The sequence below is a fragment of the Cynocephalus volans genome, chromosome 3, assembly GCF_027409185.1.
Source record: "Cynocephalus volans isolate mCynVol1 chromosome 3, mCynVol1.pri, whole genome shotgun sequence".
Taxonomy (NCBI): domain Eukaryota; kingdom Metazoa; phylum Chordata; class Mammalia; order Dermoptera; family Cynocephalidae; genus Cynocephalus; species Cynocephalus volans.
The window spans coordinates 17,797,943-17,822,601 of record NC_084462.1 but is presented as its reverse complement, the minus strand read 5'-3'; the positions used below and the strand labels follow the sequence as shown (position 1 = coordinate 17,822,601).

The window sequence follows — 24,659 nt, the reverse complement described above, 5'->3', positions numbered from 1 at the left end:
GGTCAGCAAACACAAGTACCTAAACACACAGTGCTTTTTTTTTTCCAGCCATGTATACAATTTATATATTGTGAACAAAGGTCTTTGATCTTTTTGACTTTTAGTTCCTCAACCTTGAGGTACCAGGTATTTTTATGTTTTTTAAAAATACTTTTTAAATTGAGTATCCATGTCATTTTTGTGTGTTCTTAGTCAGATGACAAAGCCACTGGTTGCTTCTAGCCTGAGCAGTCTGTGTGGCAGGAGGCAAAGAGCACAGCCTTGTCTGAACGACCCTCAGCTGAGTGTGGGGCTTTGAAAAAAGAGGTGAATGCTCATATTTAATGAGATCTGCACATATCTGAAAAACCACTTGTAGGGAGTTGCCTGCTTAAGGGTTGTTTTTTAATGCCCTTCATTGTGGTTTTTTTTCTCCCCTACTCTTTTAAAAGTGTGAAATATATAAATATTTCTCATGTCCTATATGACTACAGAACAGAGACTTAAAACGTGCATGCACAGTTTAAAAAACAATAAACCAAACATACCTGTACCTACAACACAGATTAAGAACATCAACAATAACTTATAAATCTTTGTGTGCACCACTACCACCACCCCTATATAACCACTGTTCTGATTTTTGGCTAATTATTCCTTTTCTTTTACTTGTATTTTTACCACCTACATATCCCTAAACAGTAAATTATGGAACCATATAACTTGCCACTTAGGCAAGTTACTTAACCCCTGTATGTCTCAGTTTTATCATCTGTGAAATGGGGATAACAGTAATACCTACCTTAAGTATTACTGTGAGGATTAATTGAGTTAATATATGTAAGGCACTTAGAACAGTGTCTAGCACACAGTAAGCACTATTTATGTATTAGTTTTTATAACTATCATTATTTTTAGTTCTGCCTGTTTTTTAACTTCATGTAAATAAAAAATAGAGTAGAAATTTTACTATGGGGCCGGCCCAGTGGCTCACTTGGGAGAGTGCGGTGCTGGTAGCACCAAGGCCGCGGGTTCGGATCCTATATAGGGATGGCTGGTGCACTCACTAGCTGAGCGTGGTGCGGACGACACCAAGCCAAGGGTTGAGATCCCCTTACCGGTCAAAAAAAAAAGAAAGAAATTTTACTATGACTTGTTTCTTTAGTTCAACAATATATTTGAGATTCGTGTTGATGCACATGTTTGTCATCCTCTCATATTCATTCTTCTCTGGTATTCTATTATATGAATAGACTGCAAATTACTATCGATTAAACTAGAGGTGGATATTAGTTGCTTCCAGCTTTGAGTTATCAGGACCCTACTGCTAGGGGCATTCTGGTACACACATACCAGTCTCTAGGGCAGTGGTTCTCTAGGTGTGGTCTGGGCGTCCCTGAGACCTTTTCAAGGGTTCTGCAAGGTCAAAACTATTTTCCTAATAATGCTGAGACGTTGTTTGTCGTTTTCACCCTCTTTGACTTAGGAGAGTAGGGTGGAGCTTTCCAGAGGCCATGTGGCTATGACAGTGTTATCTCTTGGATGGCTAACTAGATACATGCTTGTATATTCTTGGTTTTTAAAAATGCTCTCAGTTTTTCTTTCTAATATGATAATTATTGATAGTTTAGGAAATGATGAGTTTTTTGTCTTTGTTTTATTTGAAAATAGGGTAGTAAAAATACAGGGGCTTTCCATAAAGAGCCTGAAGAAACCAGATGCTGACTCATCCCATTTGTTTTGACTTAGCTAATGACTAATGCCTAAGCAAGTGATTTTTCAGACATTTATTAGGTTTTTAGTGCTTATGTTCCATGTTAATCAGGCAGCTCCATTTGTAAGAGGGAGGGAAGAATCATTCCTTCTTATTGCTATTCTGATGTGGAGGCAAGCTTTTCTAGTAGGTCCTAGACAGTGAACAGAAGTCAGGAAATCACTAAGCTATTAAAGGAAAAAATGTTTAAGCTAGCATGAGAGGAATTAGCTTTGAAAGAAAAACCTGACTTTACTCAGCAAGCATTCAGTACCTATGAAGTGCAGAAGACTTCTGGGGCTGAGGATATACAAGTGAAGATGACATTTTCTTTTATGTTTCATGTTTTTTGCCCTAAGAAATTAATTAAGTTTTTTGTTGCTGGATAATAGATTACCACAATGTAGCGACTTAAAACAATACACATGTATTATCTCACAGTGTATATGTGTCAGAAGCCTGGGTACTTGGAGTTTGCTGGGTTGTCCACTCAGGGGTTTCACCAGGCTGAAATCATGTCATTTGGGGCTGCAGTCTCAACTAAGGCTTGCGGTTGTTTTCCTAGTTCACTGGTTATTGGCAAAATTGATTTCCTTGCAGTTGTACAACTGACATCCTCATTTCCCTGTTAGCTGTCAGCCAGGGACCACTCTCAGCTCCAAGGGGCTGCCTCAGTTCCTTGCCATTTGGCTCCCTCCTTTCATAACATGGCTGTTTGCTTTCTTCCAAGCCAGCAGAAGGGCACCTCTTTTAAAAGGCATGTCTGATTAGATCAGGCCCACCAAAGTCACCTCCCTTTTGATTAGCCTAAAGTAACCTAATTGCTGGAGTGATGCCCCATCATATTTGCAGGCTCCTCCCAGATTCAAGGGGAAGAAATTGAGCAAGAACATGTGTCATCGAGGCTCATCTTAGAATTCTGACAGCACAGAAATCTTTTACTAACCCAACTTCACAAACATTTTCTCCTGTTTTTTTGGTTTTTTTTGGTTTTTTTTTCTAGAAGATGACCAGTAAGGGGATCGTAACCCTTGACTTGGTGTTGTCAGCACCACGCTCACCCAGTGAGCTAACCGGCCATCCCTATATAGGGATCCAAACCTATGGCCTTGGTGTTATCAGCACCACACTCTCCCGAGTGAGCCATGGGCTGGCCTTTCTCCTGTTTTTTTTTTTTTTAAAGGCTTTTGGTTTTGGTTTTTACATTTAGATCTGTATCCATTTTGAGTTAGTTTTGTATATGATTTGGTTAGGGTCAATGGGATTTCTTTTTTTGTTTGTTTTTGTATTGTTGTTGTTGTTTATCCATACAGATCACCAGTTCTTTCAGCATCATTTGTTGAAAGTCTTCCCTTTCCGCATTGAGCTGCCTTGACAACTTTTCAAAAATCAGTTGGCCATATATATGTGGCCCTATTTCTGGACTCTCATTTCTATTCAGTTGATCTGTATATTTTTTCTTTTGCCAGTACAAAACTCTACTATCACTTTATAGCAAGTCTTGAAATGCGGCATTGTAAAAACTTTGTTCTTGTTTTATAAAATCATTTGTTATTCTGTGTTGTTTAAAATACTTTTTGAAACAAACTTGTCAACTTCTCCCAAAAATTTCCTTGCTGGAATTTTGCTTGGGATTGTTTTGAGTCTACAGATCAATTTAGGAAGAATTGATGTCTTAACAATATTGAATATTTCAACTCATGAACAAAATATATCTCTTCAATTATTTAGGTCTTGAATTTTTTGCACAAGTGGTCTACAGTTTTTAATGAAGAGGTTTTTCACATTTTAAAAAAAGAATTTCTGTTTTAGCCAATGGAATAAGATAAGAAAAAGGAATATAAGACATACAAATCAGAAAATAAGAAATAAAACTGTTCCTGTTAGCAGATGACATGGAAAATCCCAAGGAATCTACACCAAAAAGTCATAGAACTAGTAAGTCAGCTTATTGGCAAGGTTACAAGGTACAAGATCAATACACAAAAAATACATTTTATTTCTATATACTGTAACAAACACATAGAAGGAGAAATTTAAAATATGATACTATTAATAGTCTCTTAAAAAATGAAATACTTTGGTGTAAACTTAGCAAAACGTATGCAGGACTTGTATGATAAAAGCTATAAGACATTCATTAAAGAAATCAGAGAAGATCTAAACAAATGCAGAGACATATTGTGTTCATGGATTGGAAGACTGAACATTGTAAAGTTGTCAATTCTCGCCCAAATTGAAATACAGGTTTAACACAATTTCTATCAAAATCTCAGGACTATCTTTTGTAAACATAGATGTGGTTATTCTAAAAGTTATCTGGAAAAGCACTGGAATAGCCCAAAAATTTTGAAAAGGAAAAATAAAGCAGGAGGAATCACTCTGTATGACTTTAAGACTTATTATATGCATAAAGTATTCAAAACTTTAGCAAAGGGATAGACACATGGGTCAGTGAAACAGATTCATAGATAGTTCCACACAAGAATGTCAACTGATTTTTGACAAAGAGGAAAGAGCAATTTAATGAAGGAAGGATAGCCTTTTCAATAAATGGTGCTGGAGCAATCAGATATCTGCAGGCAAGAAAAACTGAACCTTGACCTAAATCTTAAGCCTTATACAATAGTTAACTCAAACTGAATTACAGATTTAAATATAAAATGTAAAACTCTAAAACTATGAGAAGAAACTCCTTGGGACCTAGAACTTGGTGAAGAGTTCTTATACATTATGAATAAAGTGTAATCCTTAAAAAAAAAATCAGTTTTGAAAAACAGTAATTTTGGTTGCACCAAATGTGAAACTTTTGCACTGCAAAAGATCCTATTAAGAGGATGAAAAGACAAGCTACAGACGGAGAAAATATTTACCAACCACATGTCTGACAAAGCACTCATATCTACAATACATAAAGAACTCTCAAAACCATACTTAAAACAGTACTCAGTGGTTCTAAAACAGCCCAAATAGAATGTGAGCAAAAGATATGAAGAGATTTCACCAGAGAGAATGCACAGATGGCAAATAAGCTCATGAAAAGATATTCAACATCACTAGCCATTGGGTTATTACAAATTAAGGGAAATGCAAATTAAGACCACCTTGAGATATCACTACATAGCTATTAGAACAAATAAAATAAAAAAGAGTGGAAATACCAAATGCTGGTTAGAATACTGAGAAACTGGATTTCTCATTCATCACTGGTGGGAATATAAAGTGGTACAACCATTCTGGAAAACACTTTGGCAGTTTCTTTAAAAAACTAAGTATACATTTATCATATGACCTAGCAATCACACTCCTGGGCATTTATCCCAGAGAAATGAAAACTTATGTTCACACAAAACCTATACATGAATGTTGATAGCAGCTTTGTTTGTGATAGCTAAAATATGAAAACTACCAAAATGTCTCTAGATCAGTGAGTGATTAAATAGACTGTTCCATATCATGGAATACTACTCAGCAGTAAAAAGGAACAAACTATCGACACACTCAACAACTTGAGTGGATTTCAAGGGCATTATGCTCAGTGAAAAAAAAACGATTTTAAAAGGCTACATACCATATGATTCCTTTTCAAGCACATTCTAGGAAAGCAAACTATAGGAACAGGAAACATCAGTGACTATAAACTATAGAGATGGAAGTCAAATTAGTGGTTGCCAGGGATTCAGATGGTGGAGGAAGGAGGGTACATGTGACTACAAAGTGGTGGGACACAAGGGAGACATTTGTGGTGGTGGTACAGTTCTGTATCTTGATTGTGGTAGTGTTTACATGAATCGACATAGGTGATGAAGTGCATAGAACTATACACACACATTGTACAATGTTAGTTCTCTGGCTTGAATATCGTACTGTAAGTATGTAAGATGTGACCATTGGGGAAAATGGGTTAGAAGTACACTAGATCTCTCTGTACTATTTTTCCAACTTCCTATGTGTCTATAATTATTTCAAAATAGAAAATTTATAGCAAAACAAAAAAAATTCTAAATATTTTATGTTTCTGGGTGCTATTGTAAATGGAATTGCTTTTTTAAAACCTTATATTCTAGTTGTTTACTGCTAGTATATAAAACTGCACTTGATTTTGGTACATCGGCGTTGTATCTTGTGAATTTGCTAAACTCACTGGTTCTATTGTTAGTTTTTTAATAGATTCTTAAGGATTTTGTATTCAAACCATTATGTGATCTGCAAAATCAGTTTTATTTCTTGCTTTCCAGTCCCTATGCCTTTTATTTGTTCTGTTTGTTTACTTGCTGTTTTGCTTTTTTGCACTGATAAGACCCTCCAACACAGTGTTAACCAGAAGCAGTAAAAGTGGGCAACCTCGCTTTATACCAAATGTTAGAGTGAAAATATCATCATTTCACCATTAATTATGATGTTAGCTGTAGGTTTTTCAGATTAAGAAGGTTCCTTTGAATTTGTAGTTTCGTAAGTTTTAGCCATATTTTCAAGTGCTTTTTTCTGCATCTATTGGAATGTTCATGTGTTTGTTCTTCCTTAAAATGGTATTCATTTTCTATTTTTTTGATGTATCATCCTTGTTATATATTGTTGAGTTAGATTTGCTAAGGTTTTGTTAAGGATATTGTGTCTATGTTCAAGAGGGATATTGGTCTGTAATTTGCCTTTTTTGGTAATGTCCTTATCAGTCTTGATTTTGCTGGTCTCATAAAAGGAGTTTGGAATTATTCCTTCCTCTTTGATTTTCTGAAAAAGTTTGCATAAGATTAGTGTTATTTCTTCTTTGTGTTTAATAGAATTCACCCTTGAAACCATTTGAGCCTGGAGTTTTCCTTTGGGGAAGATTTTTAATAACAAATTCAATTTTTAAAAATAAATATAGGTCTATCCAGATCTTTTGATTTTATACTGTGTCATTTTGGTAAATTGAATTTTTTAGAGCATTTTATCCATTTCATCTATGATGTCCAGTCTGTTAGCATAAAGTATTTCATAACATTCTCAATATCCTTTTAATGGTGTAGGATCTCTAGTACTTCTTTCTCCAGATACTGGATATTTGTCTTCTCTTTTTCTTACTTGATTCCTCTGGCTAGGAGTTTATTAATTTTGTTGACCTTTTTAAAGAACTAACTTTTGGTCTTGTTAATTTTTTCCATTGCTTGGTTGTTTTATATTTCATTGATGTCTTTATTATTTTCTTCTTTCTTACTTTGCTATTCTTTTTTAAACTCTTTGAGGTAGAACCTTTGGTCAATGATTTGGGATCATTTTTCTTTTCTAATATAAGCATTAAAAGTTACAGATTTCTCCTCTACGTACTGCATTTGATTTTCATTATCTTTCTTTTGATTTTTTTTCTTGATTTTTAGCATTTCTGGGTGATTCTCTCTTAGAGTTTCCATCTCCCTGCTTACATTACCCATCTGTTCTTGCATGTTGTCCACTTTTCCATTAGTGCCTTTAGCATATTAATCGTAGTTATTTTAAATAACTGACCTGATCATTCCAAAACTTCTGCCATATCTGAATCTGGTCTGATGCTTGCTTTGTTCCTTTAGGTTTTTTGTTGTTGTTTTGTTTTTTGTGGAGGTTTTTGTCTTTTAACATGCCTGTAACTTTTTCTCGAAAGGTGGACATAATATGTCAGTTGCTGGCTCGAACCACGTCTTCTGTTCCTGGTAAGCTGTGATTCTCTGTATTCATCTGTCTGTCTCTCTGTCTTTCCCATTTGGGGCAGCAGTTTGCCCTATTACGTCAGTTCTCTGGTGGATCTAAGAAGAGTTGTTGATTTTCAGTTTGTTCTTTTTTTTTTTTTTTTTTTTCTTGTTAAGATGGAAGTAACAACTTCCAAGCTCTTTACACGTCAGACCAGAATCGTGTGATTTTTTTCTTTGACCCATGGGTTGTTCAGAAGTGTGTTGTGTTAAATATCCTTGGTAAAATTTTCTTCATATTTATCATGTTTGGAATTTGTGGAGCTTCTTGAAATCTGTAAACTTATGTCTTCCAACAAATTTGGAAAGTTTTCTGCTTTTTAAAAAAATTCTCTGCCCCATTCTCCTTGTTCTGTCCTGTGGGATTCCAGTTACTTGTGTGTTAGGCCTTTTGAAATTGCCCCCACAGATGCCTGCATCTTCTTCTTTGTTCTTTTTTTCTCTTTGTATTTTAGATATTGTATGCTTTAGTTCTTAGATTTCCATTTGGTTCTCTTTATATTTTCTGTGTATCTGCTAGGATTTTCTATGTCTTTATTCATTATAAGCATATTTAACCTAATTGAGCATCATTATAATAGCTGCTTTTAAGTCTTTTTCTAATAAGTCCAATATCTAGGTTACCTGGGTTGGTAAATAGTGCTTATTGTGGTGTTATCACACCAAGGTCAAGGGTTTAGATCCCTGTACTGGCCAGCTGCCAAAAAGACAAATAAAAAAAAAAAAAATAGTGATTATTTCTCTTCAGGATGAGTGCTCTCCATATATCGAATGATTTGGGATTGTATCCTGGCCATTATTAACGTTATTTTAGGACTCTAGATCCTTTTATATTCATCCAACTAATGTTGATATTTTTGCTTTAGTAGACAGTTAACTTGGTGAGAACAAACTGCCAACTCAGTCATGCCTGCACTGGCAGTAGCTCAGATCTCAGTTGGACTGCTTTCAGTTTACCCCACACATGTATGGTCACGGGGTCATCCAGAATCATAGGCACAGTTTATGCACAGAATTTGAGGTTTCGCTCCTCTGACCCTCTTCTTTCTCTGGTTCCCACCTCACCCCCTGGCAATCCTGATTGCTCTTTCCTCTTGTGCTGGACAAAAAGATGGTAGGCTTTTCAGCAGAATGTTAGGTGTTGCTGCATCCCACTGTGACTGTGGCTCTCAGCTGATAGGATGTGTATCTGGAAAATTCAAAAGATTCTGCAGATACAGACACACCTCAGAGATATTGCAGGTTCAATTTCAGACCACCACAATAAAACTAATATTGCAATAAAGCAAGTCACACAAATTCTTGATTTCCAAGTGCATATAAAAGTTATGATTACATTATACTGTAGTCTGTTAAGTATGCAATAAATAGCATTATGTCTAAAATCAATGTACATACCTTAATTAAAAAAAACTTTATTGCTAAAAAATGTTAACAATTATCTGAACCTTTAGCAAATCATAATCTTTTTGCTGGTAGAAGGTCTGGCTGCTGACTGATCAGTGATGGTTGCTGAGGGTGGGGTGGCTGTGGTAATTTCTTAAAATAACATAACAATGAAGTTTGCCACATTGATTGACTCTTCGTTTCATGAAAGATTTCTGTAGCGTGAGATGCCATTTGGTAGCATTTTACCCACAGTAGAACTTCTCTCAAAATTGGAGTTAATCTCCTCAAACCCTGCCACTGCTTTATCAACTAAATTTATGTAATATTCTAAATTCTTTGTGGTTTAAACAATGTTCACAGCATCTTCACCAAGGATAGATTCCATCTTAGAAACCACTTTCTTTGCTCATCCATAAAATTTTGTCATGAGATTGCAGCAATTCAGTCACATCTTCAGGCTCCACTTCTAATCCTACTTCTCTTGCAGTTTCTACCACATCTGCAGTTACTCCTTCCACTGAAGCCTTCAGCCACTCAAAGTCATCCATGAGAGTTGGAATCAACTTCTTCCAAACTCCTGTTAATGTTGATATTTTGACCTCCTCCCACGAGTCACAAATGTTCTTAATGGCATCTAGAATGGCAAATCTATTCCACAAGGTTTTCAATTTACTTTACCCAGATCCATCAGAGGAATCATTATCTATGGCAGCTATAGTCTGACAAAATGTATTTCTTAAATAGCAAGATTTGGAAGTCAAAATTACTCCTTGATCGATGGGCTACAGAATGGGTATTGTTTTAGCAGGCATGAAAACAACATTGATCTCCTTGTACATCTCCCTCAGAGCTCTTGGGTGAGTGGGTGCATTGTCAGTGAGCAGTAATATTTTGAAAGGAATCTTTTTTTCTGAACAGTAAGGAGGTCCCAACAGTGGGCTTAAAATATTCAGTAAATCATACTATGAGCAGATATGCTGTCATCCAGGCTTTGTTTTTCCATTTATAGAGCACAGGCTGAGTACATTTATCATAATTCTTTGGGCCCTAGGATTTGGGGATGGTAAATGAACAATGGCTTCACCTTAAAGTTACCAACTGCATCAGCCCCTAACAAGAGAGTCAGTCTGTCGTTTGAAGCTTTGAAGGCAGGCATTGACTTCTCTCTAACTATAAAAGTCCTAAATAGCATCTTCTTCCAGAAGTGATCTTAGTTAGATCTTCTGGATCACTTGCTGCAGCTACTGCATCAGCACTTGCTGATTCTCCTTGCGCTTTTGTTATGGAGACAGCTTCTTTCCTAAACCCTCATGAACCAACCTCTGCTAGCTACCAACTTTTCTTCTGCAGCTTCCTCACCTCTCAGCCTTCATAGAGTTGAAGAGAGTTCGGGCCTTGCTCTGGATTAGGCTTTGGCTTAAAGGGAATATTTGGCTGGTTTGATCTTCTATACAGATCACACAAACTTTCTCCATATCAGCAGTAAAGCAGTAAAGCTGTTTTGCTTTCTTAGCATTCGTGTGTTCGCTGGAGTTTCATTTCCTTCAGGAACTTTTTCTTTGCATTCACAACTTGGCTACCTGTTTGGCACAAGAGGCCTAGCTTTTGGCCTGTCTTGGCTTTCAACATGCCTTCCTCATTAAGCTTTCTAGCTTTTGATTTAAAGTGAGAGATGTGAGACTCCTCCTTAGCGGTCACTGTAGGGTTATTAATTGGTCTAATTTCAATATTGTTGTGTCTCAGAGAATAGGGAGACCCGAGGAGAAGGTGAAAGGCAAGGGCACAGCCAGTCAGTGGAGCGGTCAGAACACACACAACATTTATCAATTAAGTTTGCCATCTTATATGGGCTTGGTTCCTGGCTCCCTAAAACAGTCACAATAGTAATGTCAAAGATCATTGACCACAGATCACCATAACAGATATTATAATAGTGACAGTGTTTGAAATATTGCAAGAATTACCAAAGTGTGACACAGAGACACAAAGTGAACACATGCTGTTAGGAAAATGGCGCTGATTAGACTTGCTCGTTGCAGGGTAGCCACAGACCTTCAGTTTTTAAAAAACACAGTATCTGCAAAGCGCAACAACATAATAAAATGTATGCCTGTATATTGTTAGAATGAATATAGAGCTTAGCAGAGTTACTAGACACAAGTCAATGTTCAAAAATCAGTTGTAATTCTATAAACTGGCACAAAGAATTAGAAAATGAAAAAATTTTAAAGGTACCATTTACAAGCAGCTAAAAAATTAAATATCTAAGAATAAATCCAATAAAAAGATATGTAAAACCTCTGTGCAGAAAATGTGTAACATTACCAAGAGGAGTTAAAGACCCTGTTCAAAACTCTGCAGATTTGGAGGGTAGGGGGGGGTAGAAATTGACAACTGATTTTGGAACTAGTATGGAAGAGCAGAGGGCCAAAAAGACCCAATACATTCTTCAGTGTGAGCACCAAAATAATGAAGGACAGTAATGAATTGCAAACCATGAAAAATAAAGGCATCCATGAGTCCATATAGATAGTAAATAGATAAACAAGGGAGAAGGGAGGACTCTTGTTTGCAGTAGAATGTCACCACAGGCTGGCGAATGTGGAGTAGAGCTGATTGGAAAATCATTTTGCGACTATCACGTTAAAGATTGGAAACATTACAAAAAACCCAAGGGGCCAGGGGGTTGGGGGCAAGGGGTACATGTGTGGCTGTATTCTCCAAAAATGTCAGTGTTTCAGATCAAAGGAGACTAAAGAGACATGACAACTAAATGCAATACTTGATTCTAGACTGAATTCTGGGCTGGAGGAGGAAAATGCTACAAGGATAGCAGTATTACATCAGTGTTAAATTGCCTGATTTATCATGGTTGTAGAAGCAAATGTCCTCATTCTTAGGGCATACCCACTGAAGTTTTTAGGGGTCAACAGGCAGCTTGCACTGAAATAGTTCAAGAAGGAAAAAGAATATATATTGAAAGGGAGAGAACAAATGACAAAACAAATGAGGCAGGATGTTAACAATGGGTGGCTCTATATAAAACATGGATGGAAGTTCTTTGCAATATGCTTACAACTTTTCACATGTACCTCTGTCCTGGTCCAAAAGAGGCCTGGAATTTGGGTTCTGGCTACTACATTGAAGAGGCTGGAATCTGGTGTGAATTTCCCCCAAAAGTAGAAAGGTAAAGGGGAGCCGTGACTGTGACATGCCGAGTACAGTTTTTAGGGATTCTGTGGTAGAAGCCTTTAAAAATTGGGTAAGCTCTCCTCACCTTCACCCCTAGTCTTATTATTGAAGTGCTTTCTTATCTGGAGGCAAGGGAATATCTGCAAACATGCTCTAAAATTTCTTTCTAGCTAATTTTTCTCTGTTGACCCCTGTGGTATGAATGAAGAATCCAAATCTACAATTTTAAAGGCTGAATATATAATTTGGACCATTTCACTTTTGTTTAAGAATGAGCCTGACAGATCCTCATATACCCACTGCCCAATATTAACATATGCTAACATTTTGCCATCTTTGCCTCTGCTATAAAAAAAATGCATGAGTTCATAATTGTGTTAATCAGCTCGGGCTGCCATAACAAAATACAATGAGTGGGTGGCTTAAACAATAGAAATCTATTTTCTCACACTTCTGGAGATTGGAAGTCCAAGATCAGGATGCCAGCAGGGTTAGGTTCTGGTAACGGCTTCTTCCTGACTCGCAGACAAAAGCCTGCCTTCTCAGAGTGTCCTCATATGGAGGAGAGAGCGCACATGCAAGCTCACACTGTCTGGTACCTCTTATAAGGGCACCAGTCACATCATGAGGGCCCCCTTTATGACCTCATCTAACCCTAATTACCTCCCAAAGACCCCGTCTCTAAATACCATCACACTGGGGGTTAGGCCTTCAACATACAAATTTTGAGGAGATATAAACATTCAATTTATAACGATAATGATACAGATAGAACTACCTTAAAACCCAGACAAGACTATAATATTATGCCACTTCACACCCATTAGGATGGCTACAATCAAAAAATCAGAAAATAACAAATGTCAACAAGGATATAGATAAATTGAAACCTATGTACATTGCTGGTGAGAATGTAAGTGGCGCAGCTGCTATGGAAAACAGCTTGGTGATTCCTCAAAAAATTAAGCATAGAATTACCATATGACCAAACAATTCCACTTCTAGGCATACACCCAAAAGAACTGAAAACAGATATTCAAACAAAAACAGATATTCAAACAAAAACTTGTGCACAAACATTCGTAGCACTATTCGCAATAGCCAAAAGTTGGTAACAGTCCAAATGTCCATCCACTGACAAATGGATTAACGAAATGTGGTATATCCATACAAAGGAATACAGGTATTATTCAGCTTTGAAAAGGAATAAAGTCCTGGTAGATGCTACAACATAGATGAACCTTGAAAACATTCCACCAATGGATGAGATTACTGACAGAGAAAAAGGTAGGACCAAAGTCATCCCCTAGTACAGTGATCTCAAGGGCCTGGTCTTGTATAGTGTTGAAAGATTTGAGGTGCTTTCATTATAGTCCTAAATTAACTGAAGGAGGTGCATGAGGCCCGCAGACATCCATGAGGGGGCAGCTTCATTAATGCAGAGATGTCAGAGCATGGACAGATGGGTCTGCAGCAGGGTGGGCGTGATGGTGTCTGACAGAAGCCTTGAGCAGCAGCAAGCCCAGCATATATCATCCACCCTCTGGAGGGCTACATGGCAGATGCTTCCAAAGAAGATTTGGTGAAGGATGAAGTTGGTCTGCTGAAAGGTGGTTCTGTTTACTGGGGTGTTCACCTAGGCCCTGCCTGCTATCTTCATGTCACATCGCCTGTCTGTGCCTAGCACAAGTCATCGGCCCCCAAATCAACCTGCTGTTTCTTGAAGCAGACAGCCGATCTAACCCCTGCCTCACACTCATGCGTTCTGGTGCTAATGAGAAGTGTTTTACTCAGAGACTGAGTCAGGAAGGCAGGCCCGTGTCAAGTATGTGCTCAGTGGCCTCTGGTCCCCACCCTGAGGAATTTGTTTTGTTTAATCCATGAATCCATCTCCTTATTAATCTTAAGTGATTTAATTTTTCAAACCAAGGAGGATTATAAAAAGCCCATTTTGGATTTACACTTTTTTGTTAGACCATGTTACTTCAGTAGCTGTCAAAAGAGTCCTCTAAGATTGTTTTGGCATGCATTATACTCTCTCTATAATTGTGCTAAGCAGTTAGTTTCATGTTAACATCTCAGTTTCTGCCACATGCTGTTTCTCTAAAGAAATGACTGAGTTCTCCTAGTGTTGAAAATATATTGGGATTTTAAACCTGGACCTTCTAATGAGCTGATGCTATGGAATTGAGAAATCCATTGCAAACAATTGTCCTGTAGGCTACATGCCAAATCAAATGATGCATTATTCAATCTAATAAACCACAGTATACTAAACCTTAGTTCCAACTCAGCCCAGTAGGATAGCAGAGTGGACTTTAGGGACTGAGTTCTGGTTTGAACCAAGTGGATTGTGTTCCCTTCCTCCCTCCCTTCCAACAGACCCTCTGCACCTTGCAGTTCAGCAGCAGCTTTTACATGGACCCTCTAGGTTATTTATCCAGACAGGCCAATATGGTGTGAAGTTGGGTTTGACTCCTCCTGTGTGGTCCTTCCTAGAAAGAGTTGATGTCACCAACCATGCAAAAGGCTAAAAATCACAGATAAGTTATGTACATTTAAAGTAGTGAAACAAACTGCTGAGATAAGTTAAGTGAGCCATTCTGGTGGAGAAGGAAACAATAAAGATCTTTTTATATTAGCATTTGTTTTAAAGTACAGTTGGGATGATCCTGGTTTCAAACTCAATAGGAATATTCAAATTTAAACTGGGAGAAAATATCCTTACTTTTTAATACTTTGTATTTGGCTCATTGTGTCCTCTGAGGCACTTTTCATTTCATGTCTGTACCATTTGGGTAAAGCACATGCACCCAAGTCTCAGTATCTTATGGTGATGAGAACATTGACTGTGGCATTTGCCTTGCTGTGACTTCTTATGTCCAGCAAAGGTAAGACTGCTGGTAGGAGAGCTTATTCCTCTTTCTTTCGCCTGGTGCCACCACCTGAGCAGAAACGGGGAAGAGTGGCCCAGCCTGTGAGCTGCTGCCCCTGCCCACCCTTCCTGGAAGAATGTGGCGAGCACCTCTGTGATTCAGACATGGCAGGCGGTGGGTGAGGGACAGTGTCTCGATTCTTCATGAGCTCTCATTACGCCTGCGAGGACCCTGGGTGAGAGGCAGTAGGAGCAAGCGAGAGGTAAGAGAGAAGGCATTTAGGGGAAGGAATACGTCATGAGTCAGGTGAGTTCGCTGTTTGCTCCAGCAGCTTTCTTGCCCCCCAGCTGTTTCCTGTCTGAGTGTGGGAGGCGGCAGGATGTGCAGACAAAGCAAGACTACATAGCTCAGCCAGCGGAAAGGGCTGAGTTGCCTCACACCATCCAGACGATGGCTTTCCCCACATCGAAGACTGGTGCGGAAGGGAAAGAGAAAGGCATAAAAGCCGATTCAGTTGTGCTGTGGAGCTCAGGGTGCCTGGGAAAGTGAGGTTTTTGTCCTGGACTCTTGGATGCCTTTTCCCTGTGTGGCCTCTTGAAAGCGAGCTGTCAGGAAATCAGACTGTGCTCCAACAGTATCTAACATTAAGGAAGAAAATTTTATTTGCTAATTATAATCATTGCTATCATGGGGGGAAAATGTGTATGTTTGTATCCCCTGAAACAGAATACTCTCTTTTGAGTCACCTAAAAGGCCTTCATTCTAAAATGAGAAGGATGATTCTCCACTAAATGAAATTTACTCCCTTTGGACTTGCCTGGGACCAAGGAGGGAAAGATGAACTAGATCAGGAACTAGTTGTTCCTGTTGTTCCTCATCCTTTTTTTTTTTTTTTAAATGAAGTCACAAGCTCAGACTGTAATCTAGTGCCCTTCCAATGGTTTTTCCTCCTTAAAAATCTAAAATGTCAATTTTCCGTGTGTGTGTGTGTGTGTGTGTGTGTGTGTGTGTGTGTGTGTGTGTGTGTGTGTGATGTGACCTCACCATTTTGTACATTATGTGAGAATGTAGAAAATGACATAAACTTTTCCTAGGGCAACTCTTCCCACATACTCTTATGTAAGGGTAGCACATGAAGCCTAGGACTGGCTTTGGTATCTTTCAGAGTAAGGTTCCAAATGAAATGGTTTAGAAAGCTGCATGCTTTTTGTATATGTGGTATAATTAATTTTCAACATTCCACCTTCTAAGGGAAACTTGTGCATGCCTGTTCCCATACTACTTCCTCTATTTAGCTCCATTTCAGACAAAATTTGAACACCCTGTGAAGTCTTCTCATGCCCTGTGAGTGCCACTGCGTTTGTTCGTTCAACACTTCCTAAAACAGAATCATGAGTGATTTTCTTCTGGACTGAATGTCAATACAGACTTATCCCTCTACCACAGGAATCCAAATTAAAGACTCTCCTTTATTCTTTACTGTAAATCAGGTCATAAAAATGTGTGAAGTAATAATAGAATATTTCTAGAAACTGGAAAATGTTTTGTCTCATGCCCCTTCTCTTCAATATTTACTCTCTTTGAAAACAAGGAATGAGCTAAGCCAGTTAGCTGTATCGGTTAGAGCACAGCTTTATAACACCAAGGTCATAGGTTTGGATCCCCATGCCAGTGCCAAAAATGTCTTGGGTCCATTGGGCCATCTTTGTCAGAAGCAAAAGTGTGCATAGGAACTGAAATCTAAAATTCTGGTTCTAGTCCCCTCCCTTCCTGGCGGCATGGCCTGGAGCAGGCTGGTCTCCACATCTGGAAAGGAAGAGATTAGCCTGGTCGGAGGGGCCAGCATCCTGCCAAGCATCGGAGTCCAGTTGGGGAGCTTTGAAAAACACAGTCTGAATTTAAATCTTGGGGTTGGAGCTAGAGAAACTGCATTTTTTAATTTTTTTAAAAAGTTATGTGCTTTTAATTTTAAAAGTACATATACACTCTAGTCCTTTTATTTTGTTTTACTGTTTACACAGAGGCAAAATAACACTCTTGTTCCTCTATTAAGTTTCTTCTATATGCCAAATCAGGATTCCCCAATCAAGGCTGAGTCATGAATATTTTTCCTTCTTGACAGGGTGAATCAGTGAAGTACTTCCTGGATAACTTGGACCGGATCGGCCAGCTGGTGAGTAGAAGACTCCCCCACCCTGAGAATCTGTAATCCAGGATTAGAAAACATTTGTGTTGAGACCAGAGCCATAAGCTATACTTATGGGCCATGATTGTTACATCAGATAACTGTGGATACTATGATAATGTCATGCTCCTGCTTAGACCTGGGTTTTGTCTTACATTGTAGGGGAAGAAATTGCTCTGTAAGAATGACTTCACCCAAATCACAAAAAAGGAGACGGAGGAGTTCTTTAATCAAAGGAGGATTTCCTGTAACTTTTCGTATGGAAAATTCAAACATGTATAAAAATAAATAGTATAATGAAACCCCAGGTGCAATAATTATCACTCATGACCACCTCGTTTCATTGACCCTAACCCCACCCCTAGGAACAAATCGGTCATCATATCATTTCATCAATATTTTAGAGTGTATCTCTAAAAGATAAGACTCTAAAAACCATAACCACAATACCACATGCTCCTAAAACATTAGCAATAATTCCATAATGTAAACCAGTGTCCAGTCAGTTTTGAGATTTTTCCCAATTGCCTCATTAATGTTTTCTTGTTGATGTTGCTTTATTTTAGCAGTTTGTGTTAACATCCTTATGAGGTCCATACATCGCAACTGGTTGATGTCACCTAAATTTCTTCTCATCTATAGGTTTCTCCATTTTTTTCTTCTTTCAGTTTATTTATTGAAATAACCGGATTATTAATCCTGTTCCATCCCTGCAGTGTTATTGAAGATGTTTCTGTGTCCCCTGTACCTCCTGTGAATTGGTAGTTAGTCCTGTAGATCTAGGCTTGATTATATACCGATTTCATTTTTTGGTGAGACTGCTGTGATCGTGTGCACTAGTCACTGGAGGATTTTTAATAGTGCAAAATCGAAGTGGTTCGAGAGTTCTATGGATGTCCGTGTGTTGCCAAAGATTCTACAGTTTTCCAAGAATAACATATTAAATATATTGCAGACTAAATTTAAATAGAATTGCAAAACCTAAATTAAATTAGTTCATAGTAATGTAGATGCTCTGGAAGTTAGAGAAATTGGAAGGTATCTATGGTATGGAAACAGAAGAGATGATAAATTTCCTTTGGAGAAGAAAAGGAATGAGATTTTGCATTAGGGCTGACAGTGAGAATTCTGATAATTCTTCCTCAGACTAATGAGCCTCCATTCATTTTGAAATGAGGAGTTTAATTCTTTCACTTTTAGTTTCATGGTAAATCTGTAATTTTATAAATGAAATTTGCTTTTGGTATTTGGTTCAACTTCTTACAAAAGTCAGTCTCTCCCTCCACCCTATCTATTGCCATCTTTTTGTTATTTTCTGACTTTTTTCTTCCCCTCCTAAACCTCTCCCTTATTTTATATTTCACAGAATTACTTTCCTAGTAAGCAAGACATCCTGCTGGCTAGGAAAGCCACCAAGGGAATTGTGGAACATGACTTCGTTATTAAAAAAATTCCTTTTAAGATGGTGGATGTGGGTGGACAGCGGTCTCAGCGCCAAAAGTGGTTCCAGTGCTTTGATGGGATCACATCAATCCTGTTCATGGTCTCCTCTAGTGAATATGACCAGGTCCTCATGGAAGACAGGCGTACCAACCGGCTGGTGGAGTCGATGAACATCTTTGAGACAATAGTCAACAACAAGCTCTTCTTCAATGTTTCCATAATTCTGTTCCTCAACAAGATGGACCTCCTGGTGGAGAAAGTGAAGACTGTCAGCATCAAGAAGCACTTCCCAGATTTCAAGGGTGACCCACACAGGCTGGAGGATGTCCAACGCTACTTGGTCCAGTGTTTTGACAGAAAGAGACGAAATCGCAGTAAGCCACTGTTCCACCACTTCACCACTGCTATAGACACTGAGAATATCCGCTTCGTGTTTCATGCTGTGAAGGACACAATCCTGCAAGAGAATCTAAAAGATATTATGTTGCAGTGAAAGAGAAAGTCCCCTTTTTTTTGTCATCCTTCAGCAGCCTCCATGGCTACTGGTCAGATCTCTTTGGTGTGTATTATCTATATGATTCTTGAGTTGGTTTCTCGGATCCATGTCATCGAATACCTGGCTCAAGAATGCTGTAAAACCAGCCAGGCCAGCGAGCTCTAGGCAAAAGGACATGGAAACTTTGATGTTAGCTACTGAATCCTGGGGACTAATGAAACTACTGATAATCCAAGTGATCACTTTGGTATTAATTTGTAATACCTAATAACACAGCTTCCTTTCTTTTTGCAGAAACTTTTTTCCTTTTTTGACACAATTTAACTGATGTTTGTGTGTGTGTATGCACATGCACACTCTCTCTTTAATGACAAAAACACAAAAACCAGCTGGCCTTGCAGATGGCTTTTCTCTCTAACTTGCAAGTCTTCACTGAGACACTCTAACCGGAAAGTTTTGCCAAATAGTAGTTTGTAGGGATCAAGTGCATGCTGATGCTGCTAAACTCAGAGTGCCTGAGCCTGGCCTTGCACCCCCAGCCTCAGGGTCTGATACCACCTCCCAAAGTGAATATGTTGCCTTTTAAAACTTGTGCCAATTTCCTAAGAGACCCTGGTCCAGGCATATTAGATTAAGCCGAGGAGCTGTGCCAAGGATTCCCCCCTTCCCAGCTGTAGAGGACGGAATTGGGAGCTTTGCAGGTGTGGACTTGCCTTAACGCCCCTGCAGCATGCTTGGCTCTTCCTGCCTTGTCAAATTGCCCAGCAACACAGCATGGAGTGGAGATGGGACGCTGACGGTGAATGTTGCCCTATCTGTATGCACATAGTGGTGCTTCTGACTTCTTCCCACCCAGTGGCAAAGACATAGAAACCAAGTAACCTTGCAGATGACTTTTCTATCTTACTTGCAAGTCATCTTCTGACACTACAGTTGGCAGCATGTAACATTTCCTCCTTTTGGAAATAATAAAGAGCTTCATATTCCTCTTCTGGAGCTTCTGAAAGCTGGCAAGATTACTAGCAAAGCTTTTGTTAATGCCACAGCTATGTGGTGAGTTCCTAACAGCTGACCTTTCAGGAAGCCCACAAACTCTGGAGAAATTGGAGTTTCTCCAAACTGCCTGTACACCAATGCCTTTGGACAGGTGGCCCTGTCCTCAGCTCTCCTTTAAGACTGATTCTTATCAAAGGCTCTTGCTTCTATTACTGTACATGCAGAACAAGTAAACACTATCTGATATAGTTCTCATCGGGGTGAATCTGCAGAAGGCTGTGAATGTTGATATGAGCTGGTAAATCTTCAGCTCATTTACCTGCCAGGTTATTTTTCACTGTGTTTAAAAATACACTGCATTCCAAACTGGTCCCCTGTGTGTATTACTCTACTACAAGAGTCTGCCTAGTGTGTTTAGGGATTTTTCCTAGCATTTAAAAGAAAAAAAGCTTCCTTTTCACTGGCACCAGAATGTTACTGTGGCTTAAAAACATATCCAAGGGACCTTGTCCTGAGGCCACGCTGTTCCTGACCCTCGTGTTCCTTTTGTATCTCACTCTTGGCTTGTTTTCAGCAAACCAGATAAACATGAATCTCGTGGCAGATGCTGAACCAGAAGAAGAAGGAGGAAAAAAACCTGCTTCTGAGTCATCCTTGTTATCACAGCATTTTAATTAGGAGACAACATGCAATGCTCTTTCTCTTTGGAGGCTGAAGGGTTTGTGTCAATGTTTGCTGGGGTTTTGCCCCCCCCCCCTTTTTTAAATTTGGCTGGGAAAGAAAATGTTGCTGTTTTTGTACTGCTTCCTGTGGCTTTTCACAAACTGTAAGGATGTGACCCAGGATTAGTGCCAATGACCATATTTTAAAGGAAAAAATATACTCTTTTTTTTTAGGGTTCATCAGCATGGTCTCGTATCACATTTTCAGTTTGCAGCAGGTTCACAGCGTGGTGAGCTTTCCCTGCCCGGGTCACCTTTCTGTATCTCATACATTTGTTAGGATCCAAAGCCCAGAGGAAATGCAAGATACTCTTCATGTGTCTGTTGGAGAGTGCTGCCTCCATGATTGGTATAACTGGTGGAATTGTTTGAAACACCTTCCTGAAGAGTTTCAGGGAGCCTTGTCACTGGGTGCTTTTTTCCCTTTCAAGTCTGATACATTTACTAATCACTTCAAACCCGCGGAAGCATGTAGTAATGAGCTAGCATGACTTCTGTTTAACTGATCAGAAAGCCAGGGTGGGACGGCCCAAAGGCCTGGGTCCTTACCAGCTCAGCCACTGACCCCACCGCCTGGTTGCAGCACTGGCTTTGCTGAGCCTGGACCTTCCCCTTCTTTCTAATGACCGGAGTGAATTAGAATGTCTTTAAAGATGCCCCTGCTCTAAATTCTGTGACATACTGTAATTGGAGAAGAAGACAACTATTTGCAAGGCCAACCTGAAATTATTTACAACTTTTCTAAACATAGATTGTAGTCATTTTTGTCTCCAAAACCCTTAGGCTTTTGTAATTTTTTAATTTCACTGTTAATCCTTGATTATTGTCTTTTTTTATTGAGATGTTGGAGAAGCAGGAGGCAGTTGTGCCTCATCCATTATTGCAAAAAGGTAACAATAAACTTCCTCAAAATAAGATATTTTCCTCATAGTGATACTGTTTACACATAAGAACGCATGTAGGTTTTTTACTGAAATATATTTTTTAACTCTTCTGTTTGCAGAGAAATTGTTTCAGAGATTTTGAGTCATATCTCAATAATTTATAGAGATCTCTAGAATTCTTATTCTTGTAATTTTTCTACTTCTTTGATTTTAAAAAAAAGGTTATTTTAATTCCAAGATTAAAAAAAATCTTAAAACAAGATTATAAGTTATGACTGACTAATTTAGGGATCCTAGGAACAGACATAAAGATACTCATTAGCATGAAAGCAATCTGGACTCAGCTGCTCATGGCTTACACCTTGCACACTGTATTAGCATTGACTGGGAGGGTCTGGTTTGCATATTAACCACCTTCAGTTTCTGGATATTTACTAAAATAAATCCTTAGTTTTTCTTTGCTTAATATAAAATATTGCTCTGCATTCAAAACTAACACTAAATTTTTTTTTCCCAAAAATTCAGAGTAAATAATTCCAATCCTAATTTTATTTGAAGGTTCATTATTTGTTAATCACAGTGTTTATTTCTACATACTAAACAAAGCCTGGCAGGCGGGAGAACCAGCCTAAACATTGTCTTGAATAAAAAACCTCTGGAACACATCTTCAAAGCATGTAATAGTGGCACATGCACATAAAGCACACCTGTGTGTGTGTAGGAGAGGGGGAAGCCCTGCTGTCGAAGACCTGGCTGCCCCAAGAGGAAGGACCTGCTGACTGACACTTGCCTAGAGGAGCCCCAGGGAATGAATGATGGGGTGAGGGTTCTATGTTGCAGCTCCTCCTGCTCAAGAAGCGTAGACCTCTTCCAGTCATCGGCATTGTTTGTGATCAGAGCCTTCTCATGGTCAGGATTCTGCCATAACTGGCTCTTCTGCACAATTGGTCATCTCTTTTTCCCAAACAAGCAGGTTTCTAGAAAGAGGAATGTGACAATCGTTCAGTGCTGTTGCCTGTGTGTGGTGGTGGGGGCTTGGACCAAACACAAGTGGGAAAAATGCCAGCCATACTACACCATGGGCTGACCTCTTTGAGTTTCAATTTCTTCATTTGTCAAAGTTGGACAAGATAGTGATTCTCAGCTCTGGGGACACAGCCAAATCACCTGAGGAGCTTTTACCCCATCCCTGTACTGAGCCTCCCAAGACCAAATACAAACATCATATATAGAACTTCAATTTCCTAATGTCCCAGGTGCTTCTGTGTACAGCCAGGGTTGAGAGTCACTGAAGTAGACACTCTTGGAGGTTTCTTCAGGTTTGTGGAATTCTGTATTTATCATGGTGAGAATTATGTTTCACCATAAAACGAGTCACTGAGTCTTTCCCTCGCTGTGACCAGCAACCTGCTTCAATAAGTACAGTGATCATGGATTTTCTTTTAGGATTTAAGTAAGTGAAAAGAGGAAGTCCTTGCTAATAAGCCTTTCACAACTTGCATGCAGCCCTTTCAGATCATATGGTGCCGTTTTCTCTGAAAGGTACATCAGATATGCTAGCTGACTCATTCTAAAATGATACCTTAAAATTTAGGAAGCTCTACTTATTACTTAATTTGCACAGCAGCTCCAGGCAGAGACGATCATTAAATATGTGGTCCTTGTGTGTTTCCTTGATGCCTTGGCATTTAGGGGAGATAGCTCTGGTCTGAGACTCAGCCGTGGGTCTGCAGCTTCTGCTTACATGAAGATGGCACCAGAGGAGAGAACCTGCATGACATCGGCTGAAAGGGGATGATTCTACTGACTTTGGCTTTTCAGTTTCCGGCTTCTTTTGTGAGGCATTGTGTTGGGCGTGTTGGGCTGTGAATAGAAAGGTGTCAGGTTCCCCGAGATAGGGAGCCCATTTAGTTTAGTTCAGACAGTTTGGAAGCTAAAACTGCTCTTAACAGACTCTAAGGGCAGATGGCATGCTGTTTTGTGCTGTGTCCAGAGGAAGGTCTGATCTGAAGTTTGGGTGGTGACTGCAGGTGGGGCTGGGCCCTGGGATGTGGACATACCACTCCTTCCTCCGCAGTCCCACCTTCAGGGTTTGTTTTTCCTGAAGAAAGACGTCAGGTACTGGAGACCTGTTCTCAGGGCTTTTCACTCACTGCTCTCTCTCCCTTCAGAACTCTCTGGAACTTGAAGGCTGGTTATTCTTTAGTGTTCATAATGGCATATTAAAATTGGTGGGCTTGATTTCCAGACAACAGTGTTGGTATCTCTTCAGGTGAAAACTTACCTCAAACCACAAACAGGTTACCAATTGCCCAAGGCATCCCTGTCCCCCTTCTCTCACATGGTTATAGCTGAGGCCTCCCAGGCAGAGTGGCTCCTTCATGTAGACCGCAGGTGAAGAGTGGTCCTGCTGATTCTGAAGATTGTGACTGCACCTCTATGTTGGGCATTGCCTGACCCATATCTTGCTGAACTACTCCCTAGTAGAGCTGAGCTTTTCTCAACATTTGCATTTCCTATTCAAAGGATACAGTCCCAAGGACACAGCAGGAAGAAGCAGAATGTCACCAGAAATACTTGAGTTCCCAAATAGCCTGGCAGGATGGGTAGTCCTAGGAATTGGTGTCTACGGGTAGTGAGGGGGTAGGAAATGGGGTGGGACTCAGAAATAGACCACAGGTTCCCGTTCAGACAAGCAGACTATACATTAGAGCAGCAGGGCTTCTCTCTCTAGCAGGTTGGGGTATGGTATAGCCAAGACCAAGATAAGAATTGCTCTTATATTTAACCCTAACCTTTGGAAATTCTGAAAATGTCATGGTGAGATTCTTACTTTAAGAGACCTGGCAGGCATTGCCTCTGGTTGATAATGCATTTTCTAGGAGCTACAGTGGAAACGTGGCTTTGTTGCTGACTTCACAGTAAAAGTGGACACCTAGCTAAACCTAAAAATTAGGTGCCCTGTTTCTGAGCTGGTTATAGAAGGTAGTTTTTCTTCTGAAGGTGTTCTTTTTTGTGTGTGTATGTAACATGAACCAAAGC

General features: G+C 39.3%; 1 protein-coding gene across 1 annotated transcript in view; it reads left to right on the top strand.

Moving 5' to 3' along the window:
• The window catches only part of GNA12 (G protein subunit alpha 12), a 116,543-nt gene extending 94,895 nt beyond the window's left edge, over positions 1-21,648 (top strand). The window contains exons 3-4 of the mRNA XM_063091417.1: positions 17,014-17,064; positions 18,443-21,648. Of these exons, the coding sequence (XP_062947487.1) occupies positions 17,014-17,064; positions 18,443-19,012 (621 nt within the window). The 3' untranslated portion in view covers positions 19,013-21,648. The remainder of the gene's footprint in view (positions 1-17,013; positions 17,065-18,442) is intronic.
• Positions 21,649-24,659: the final 3,011 nt, after the last annotated feature.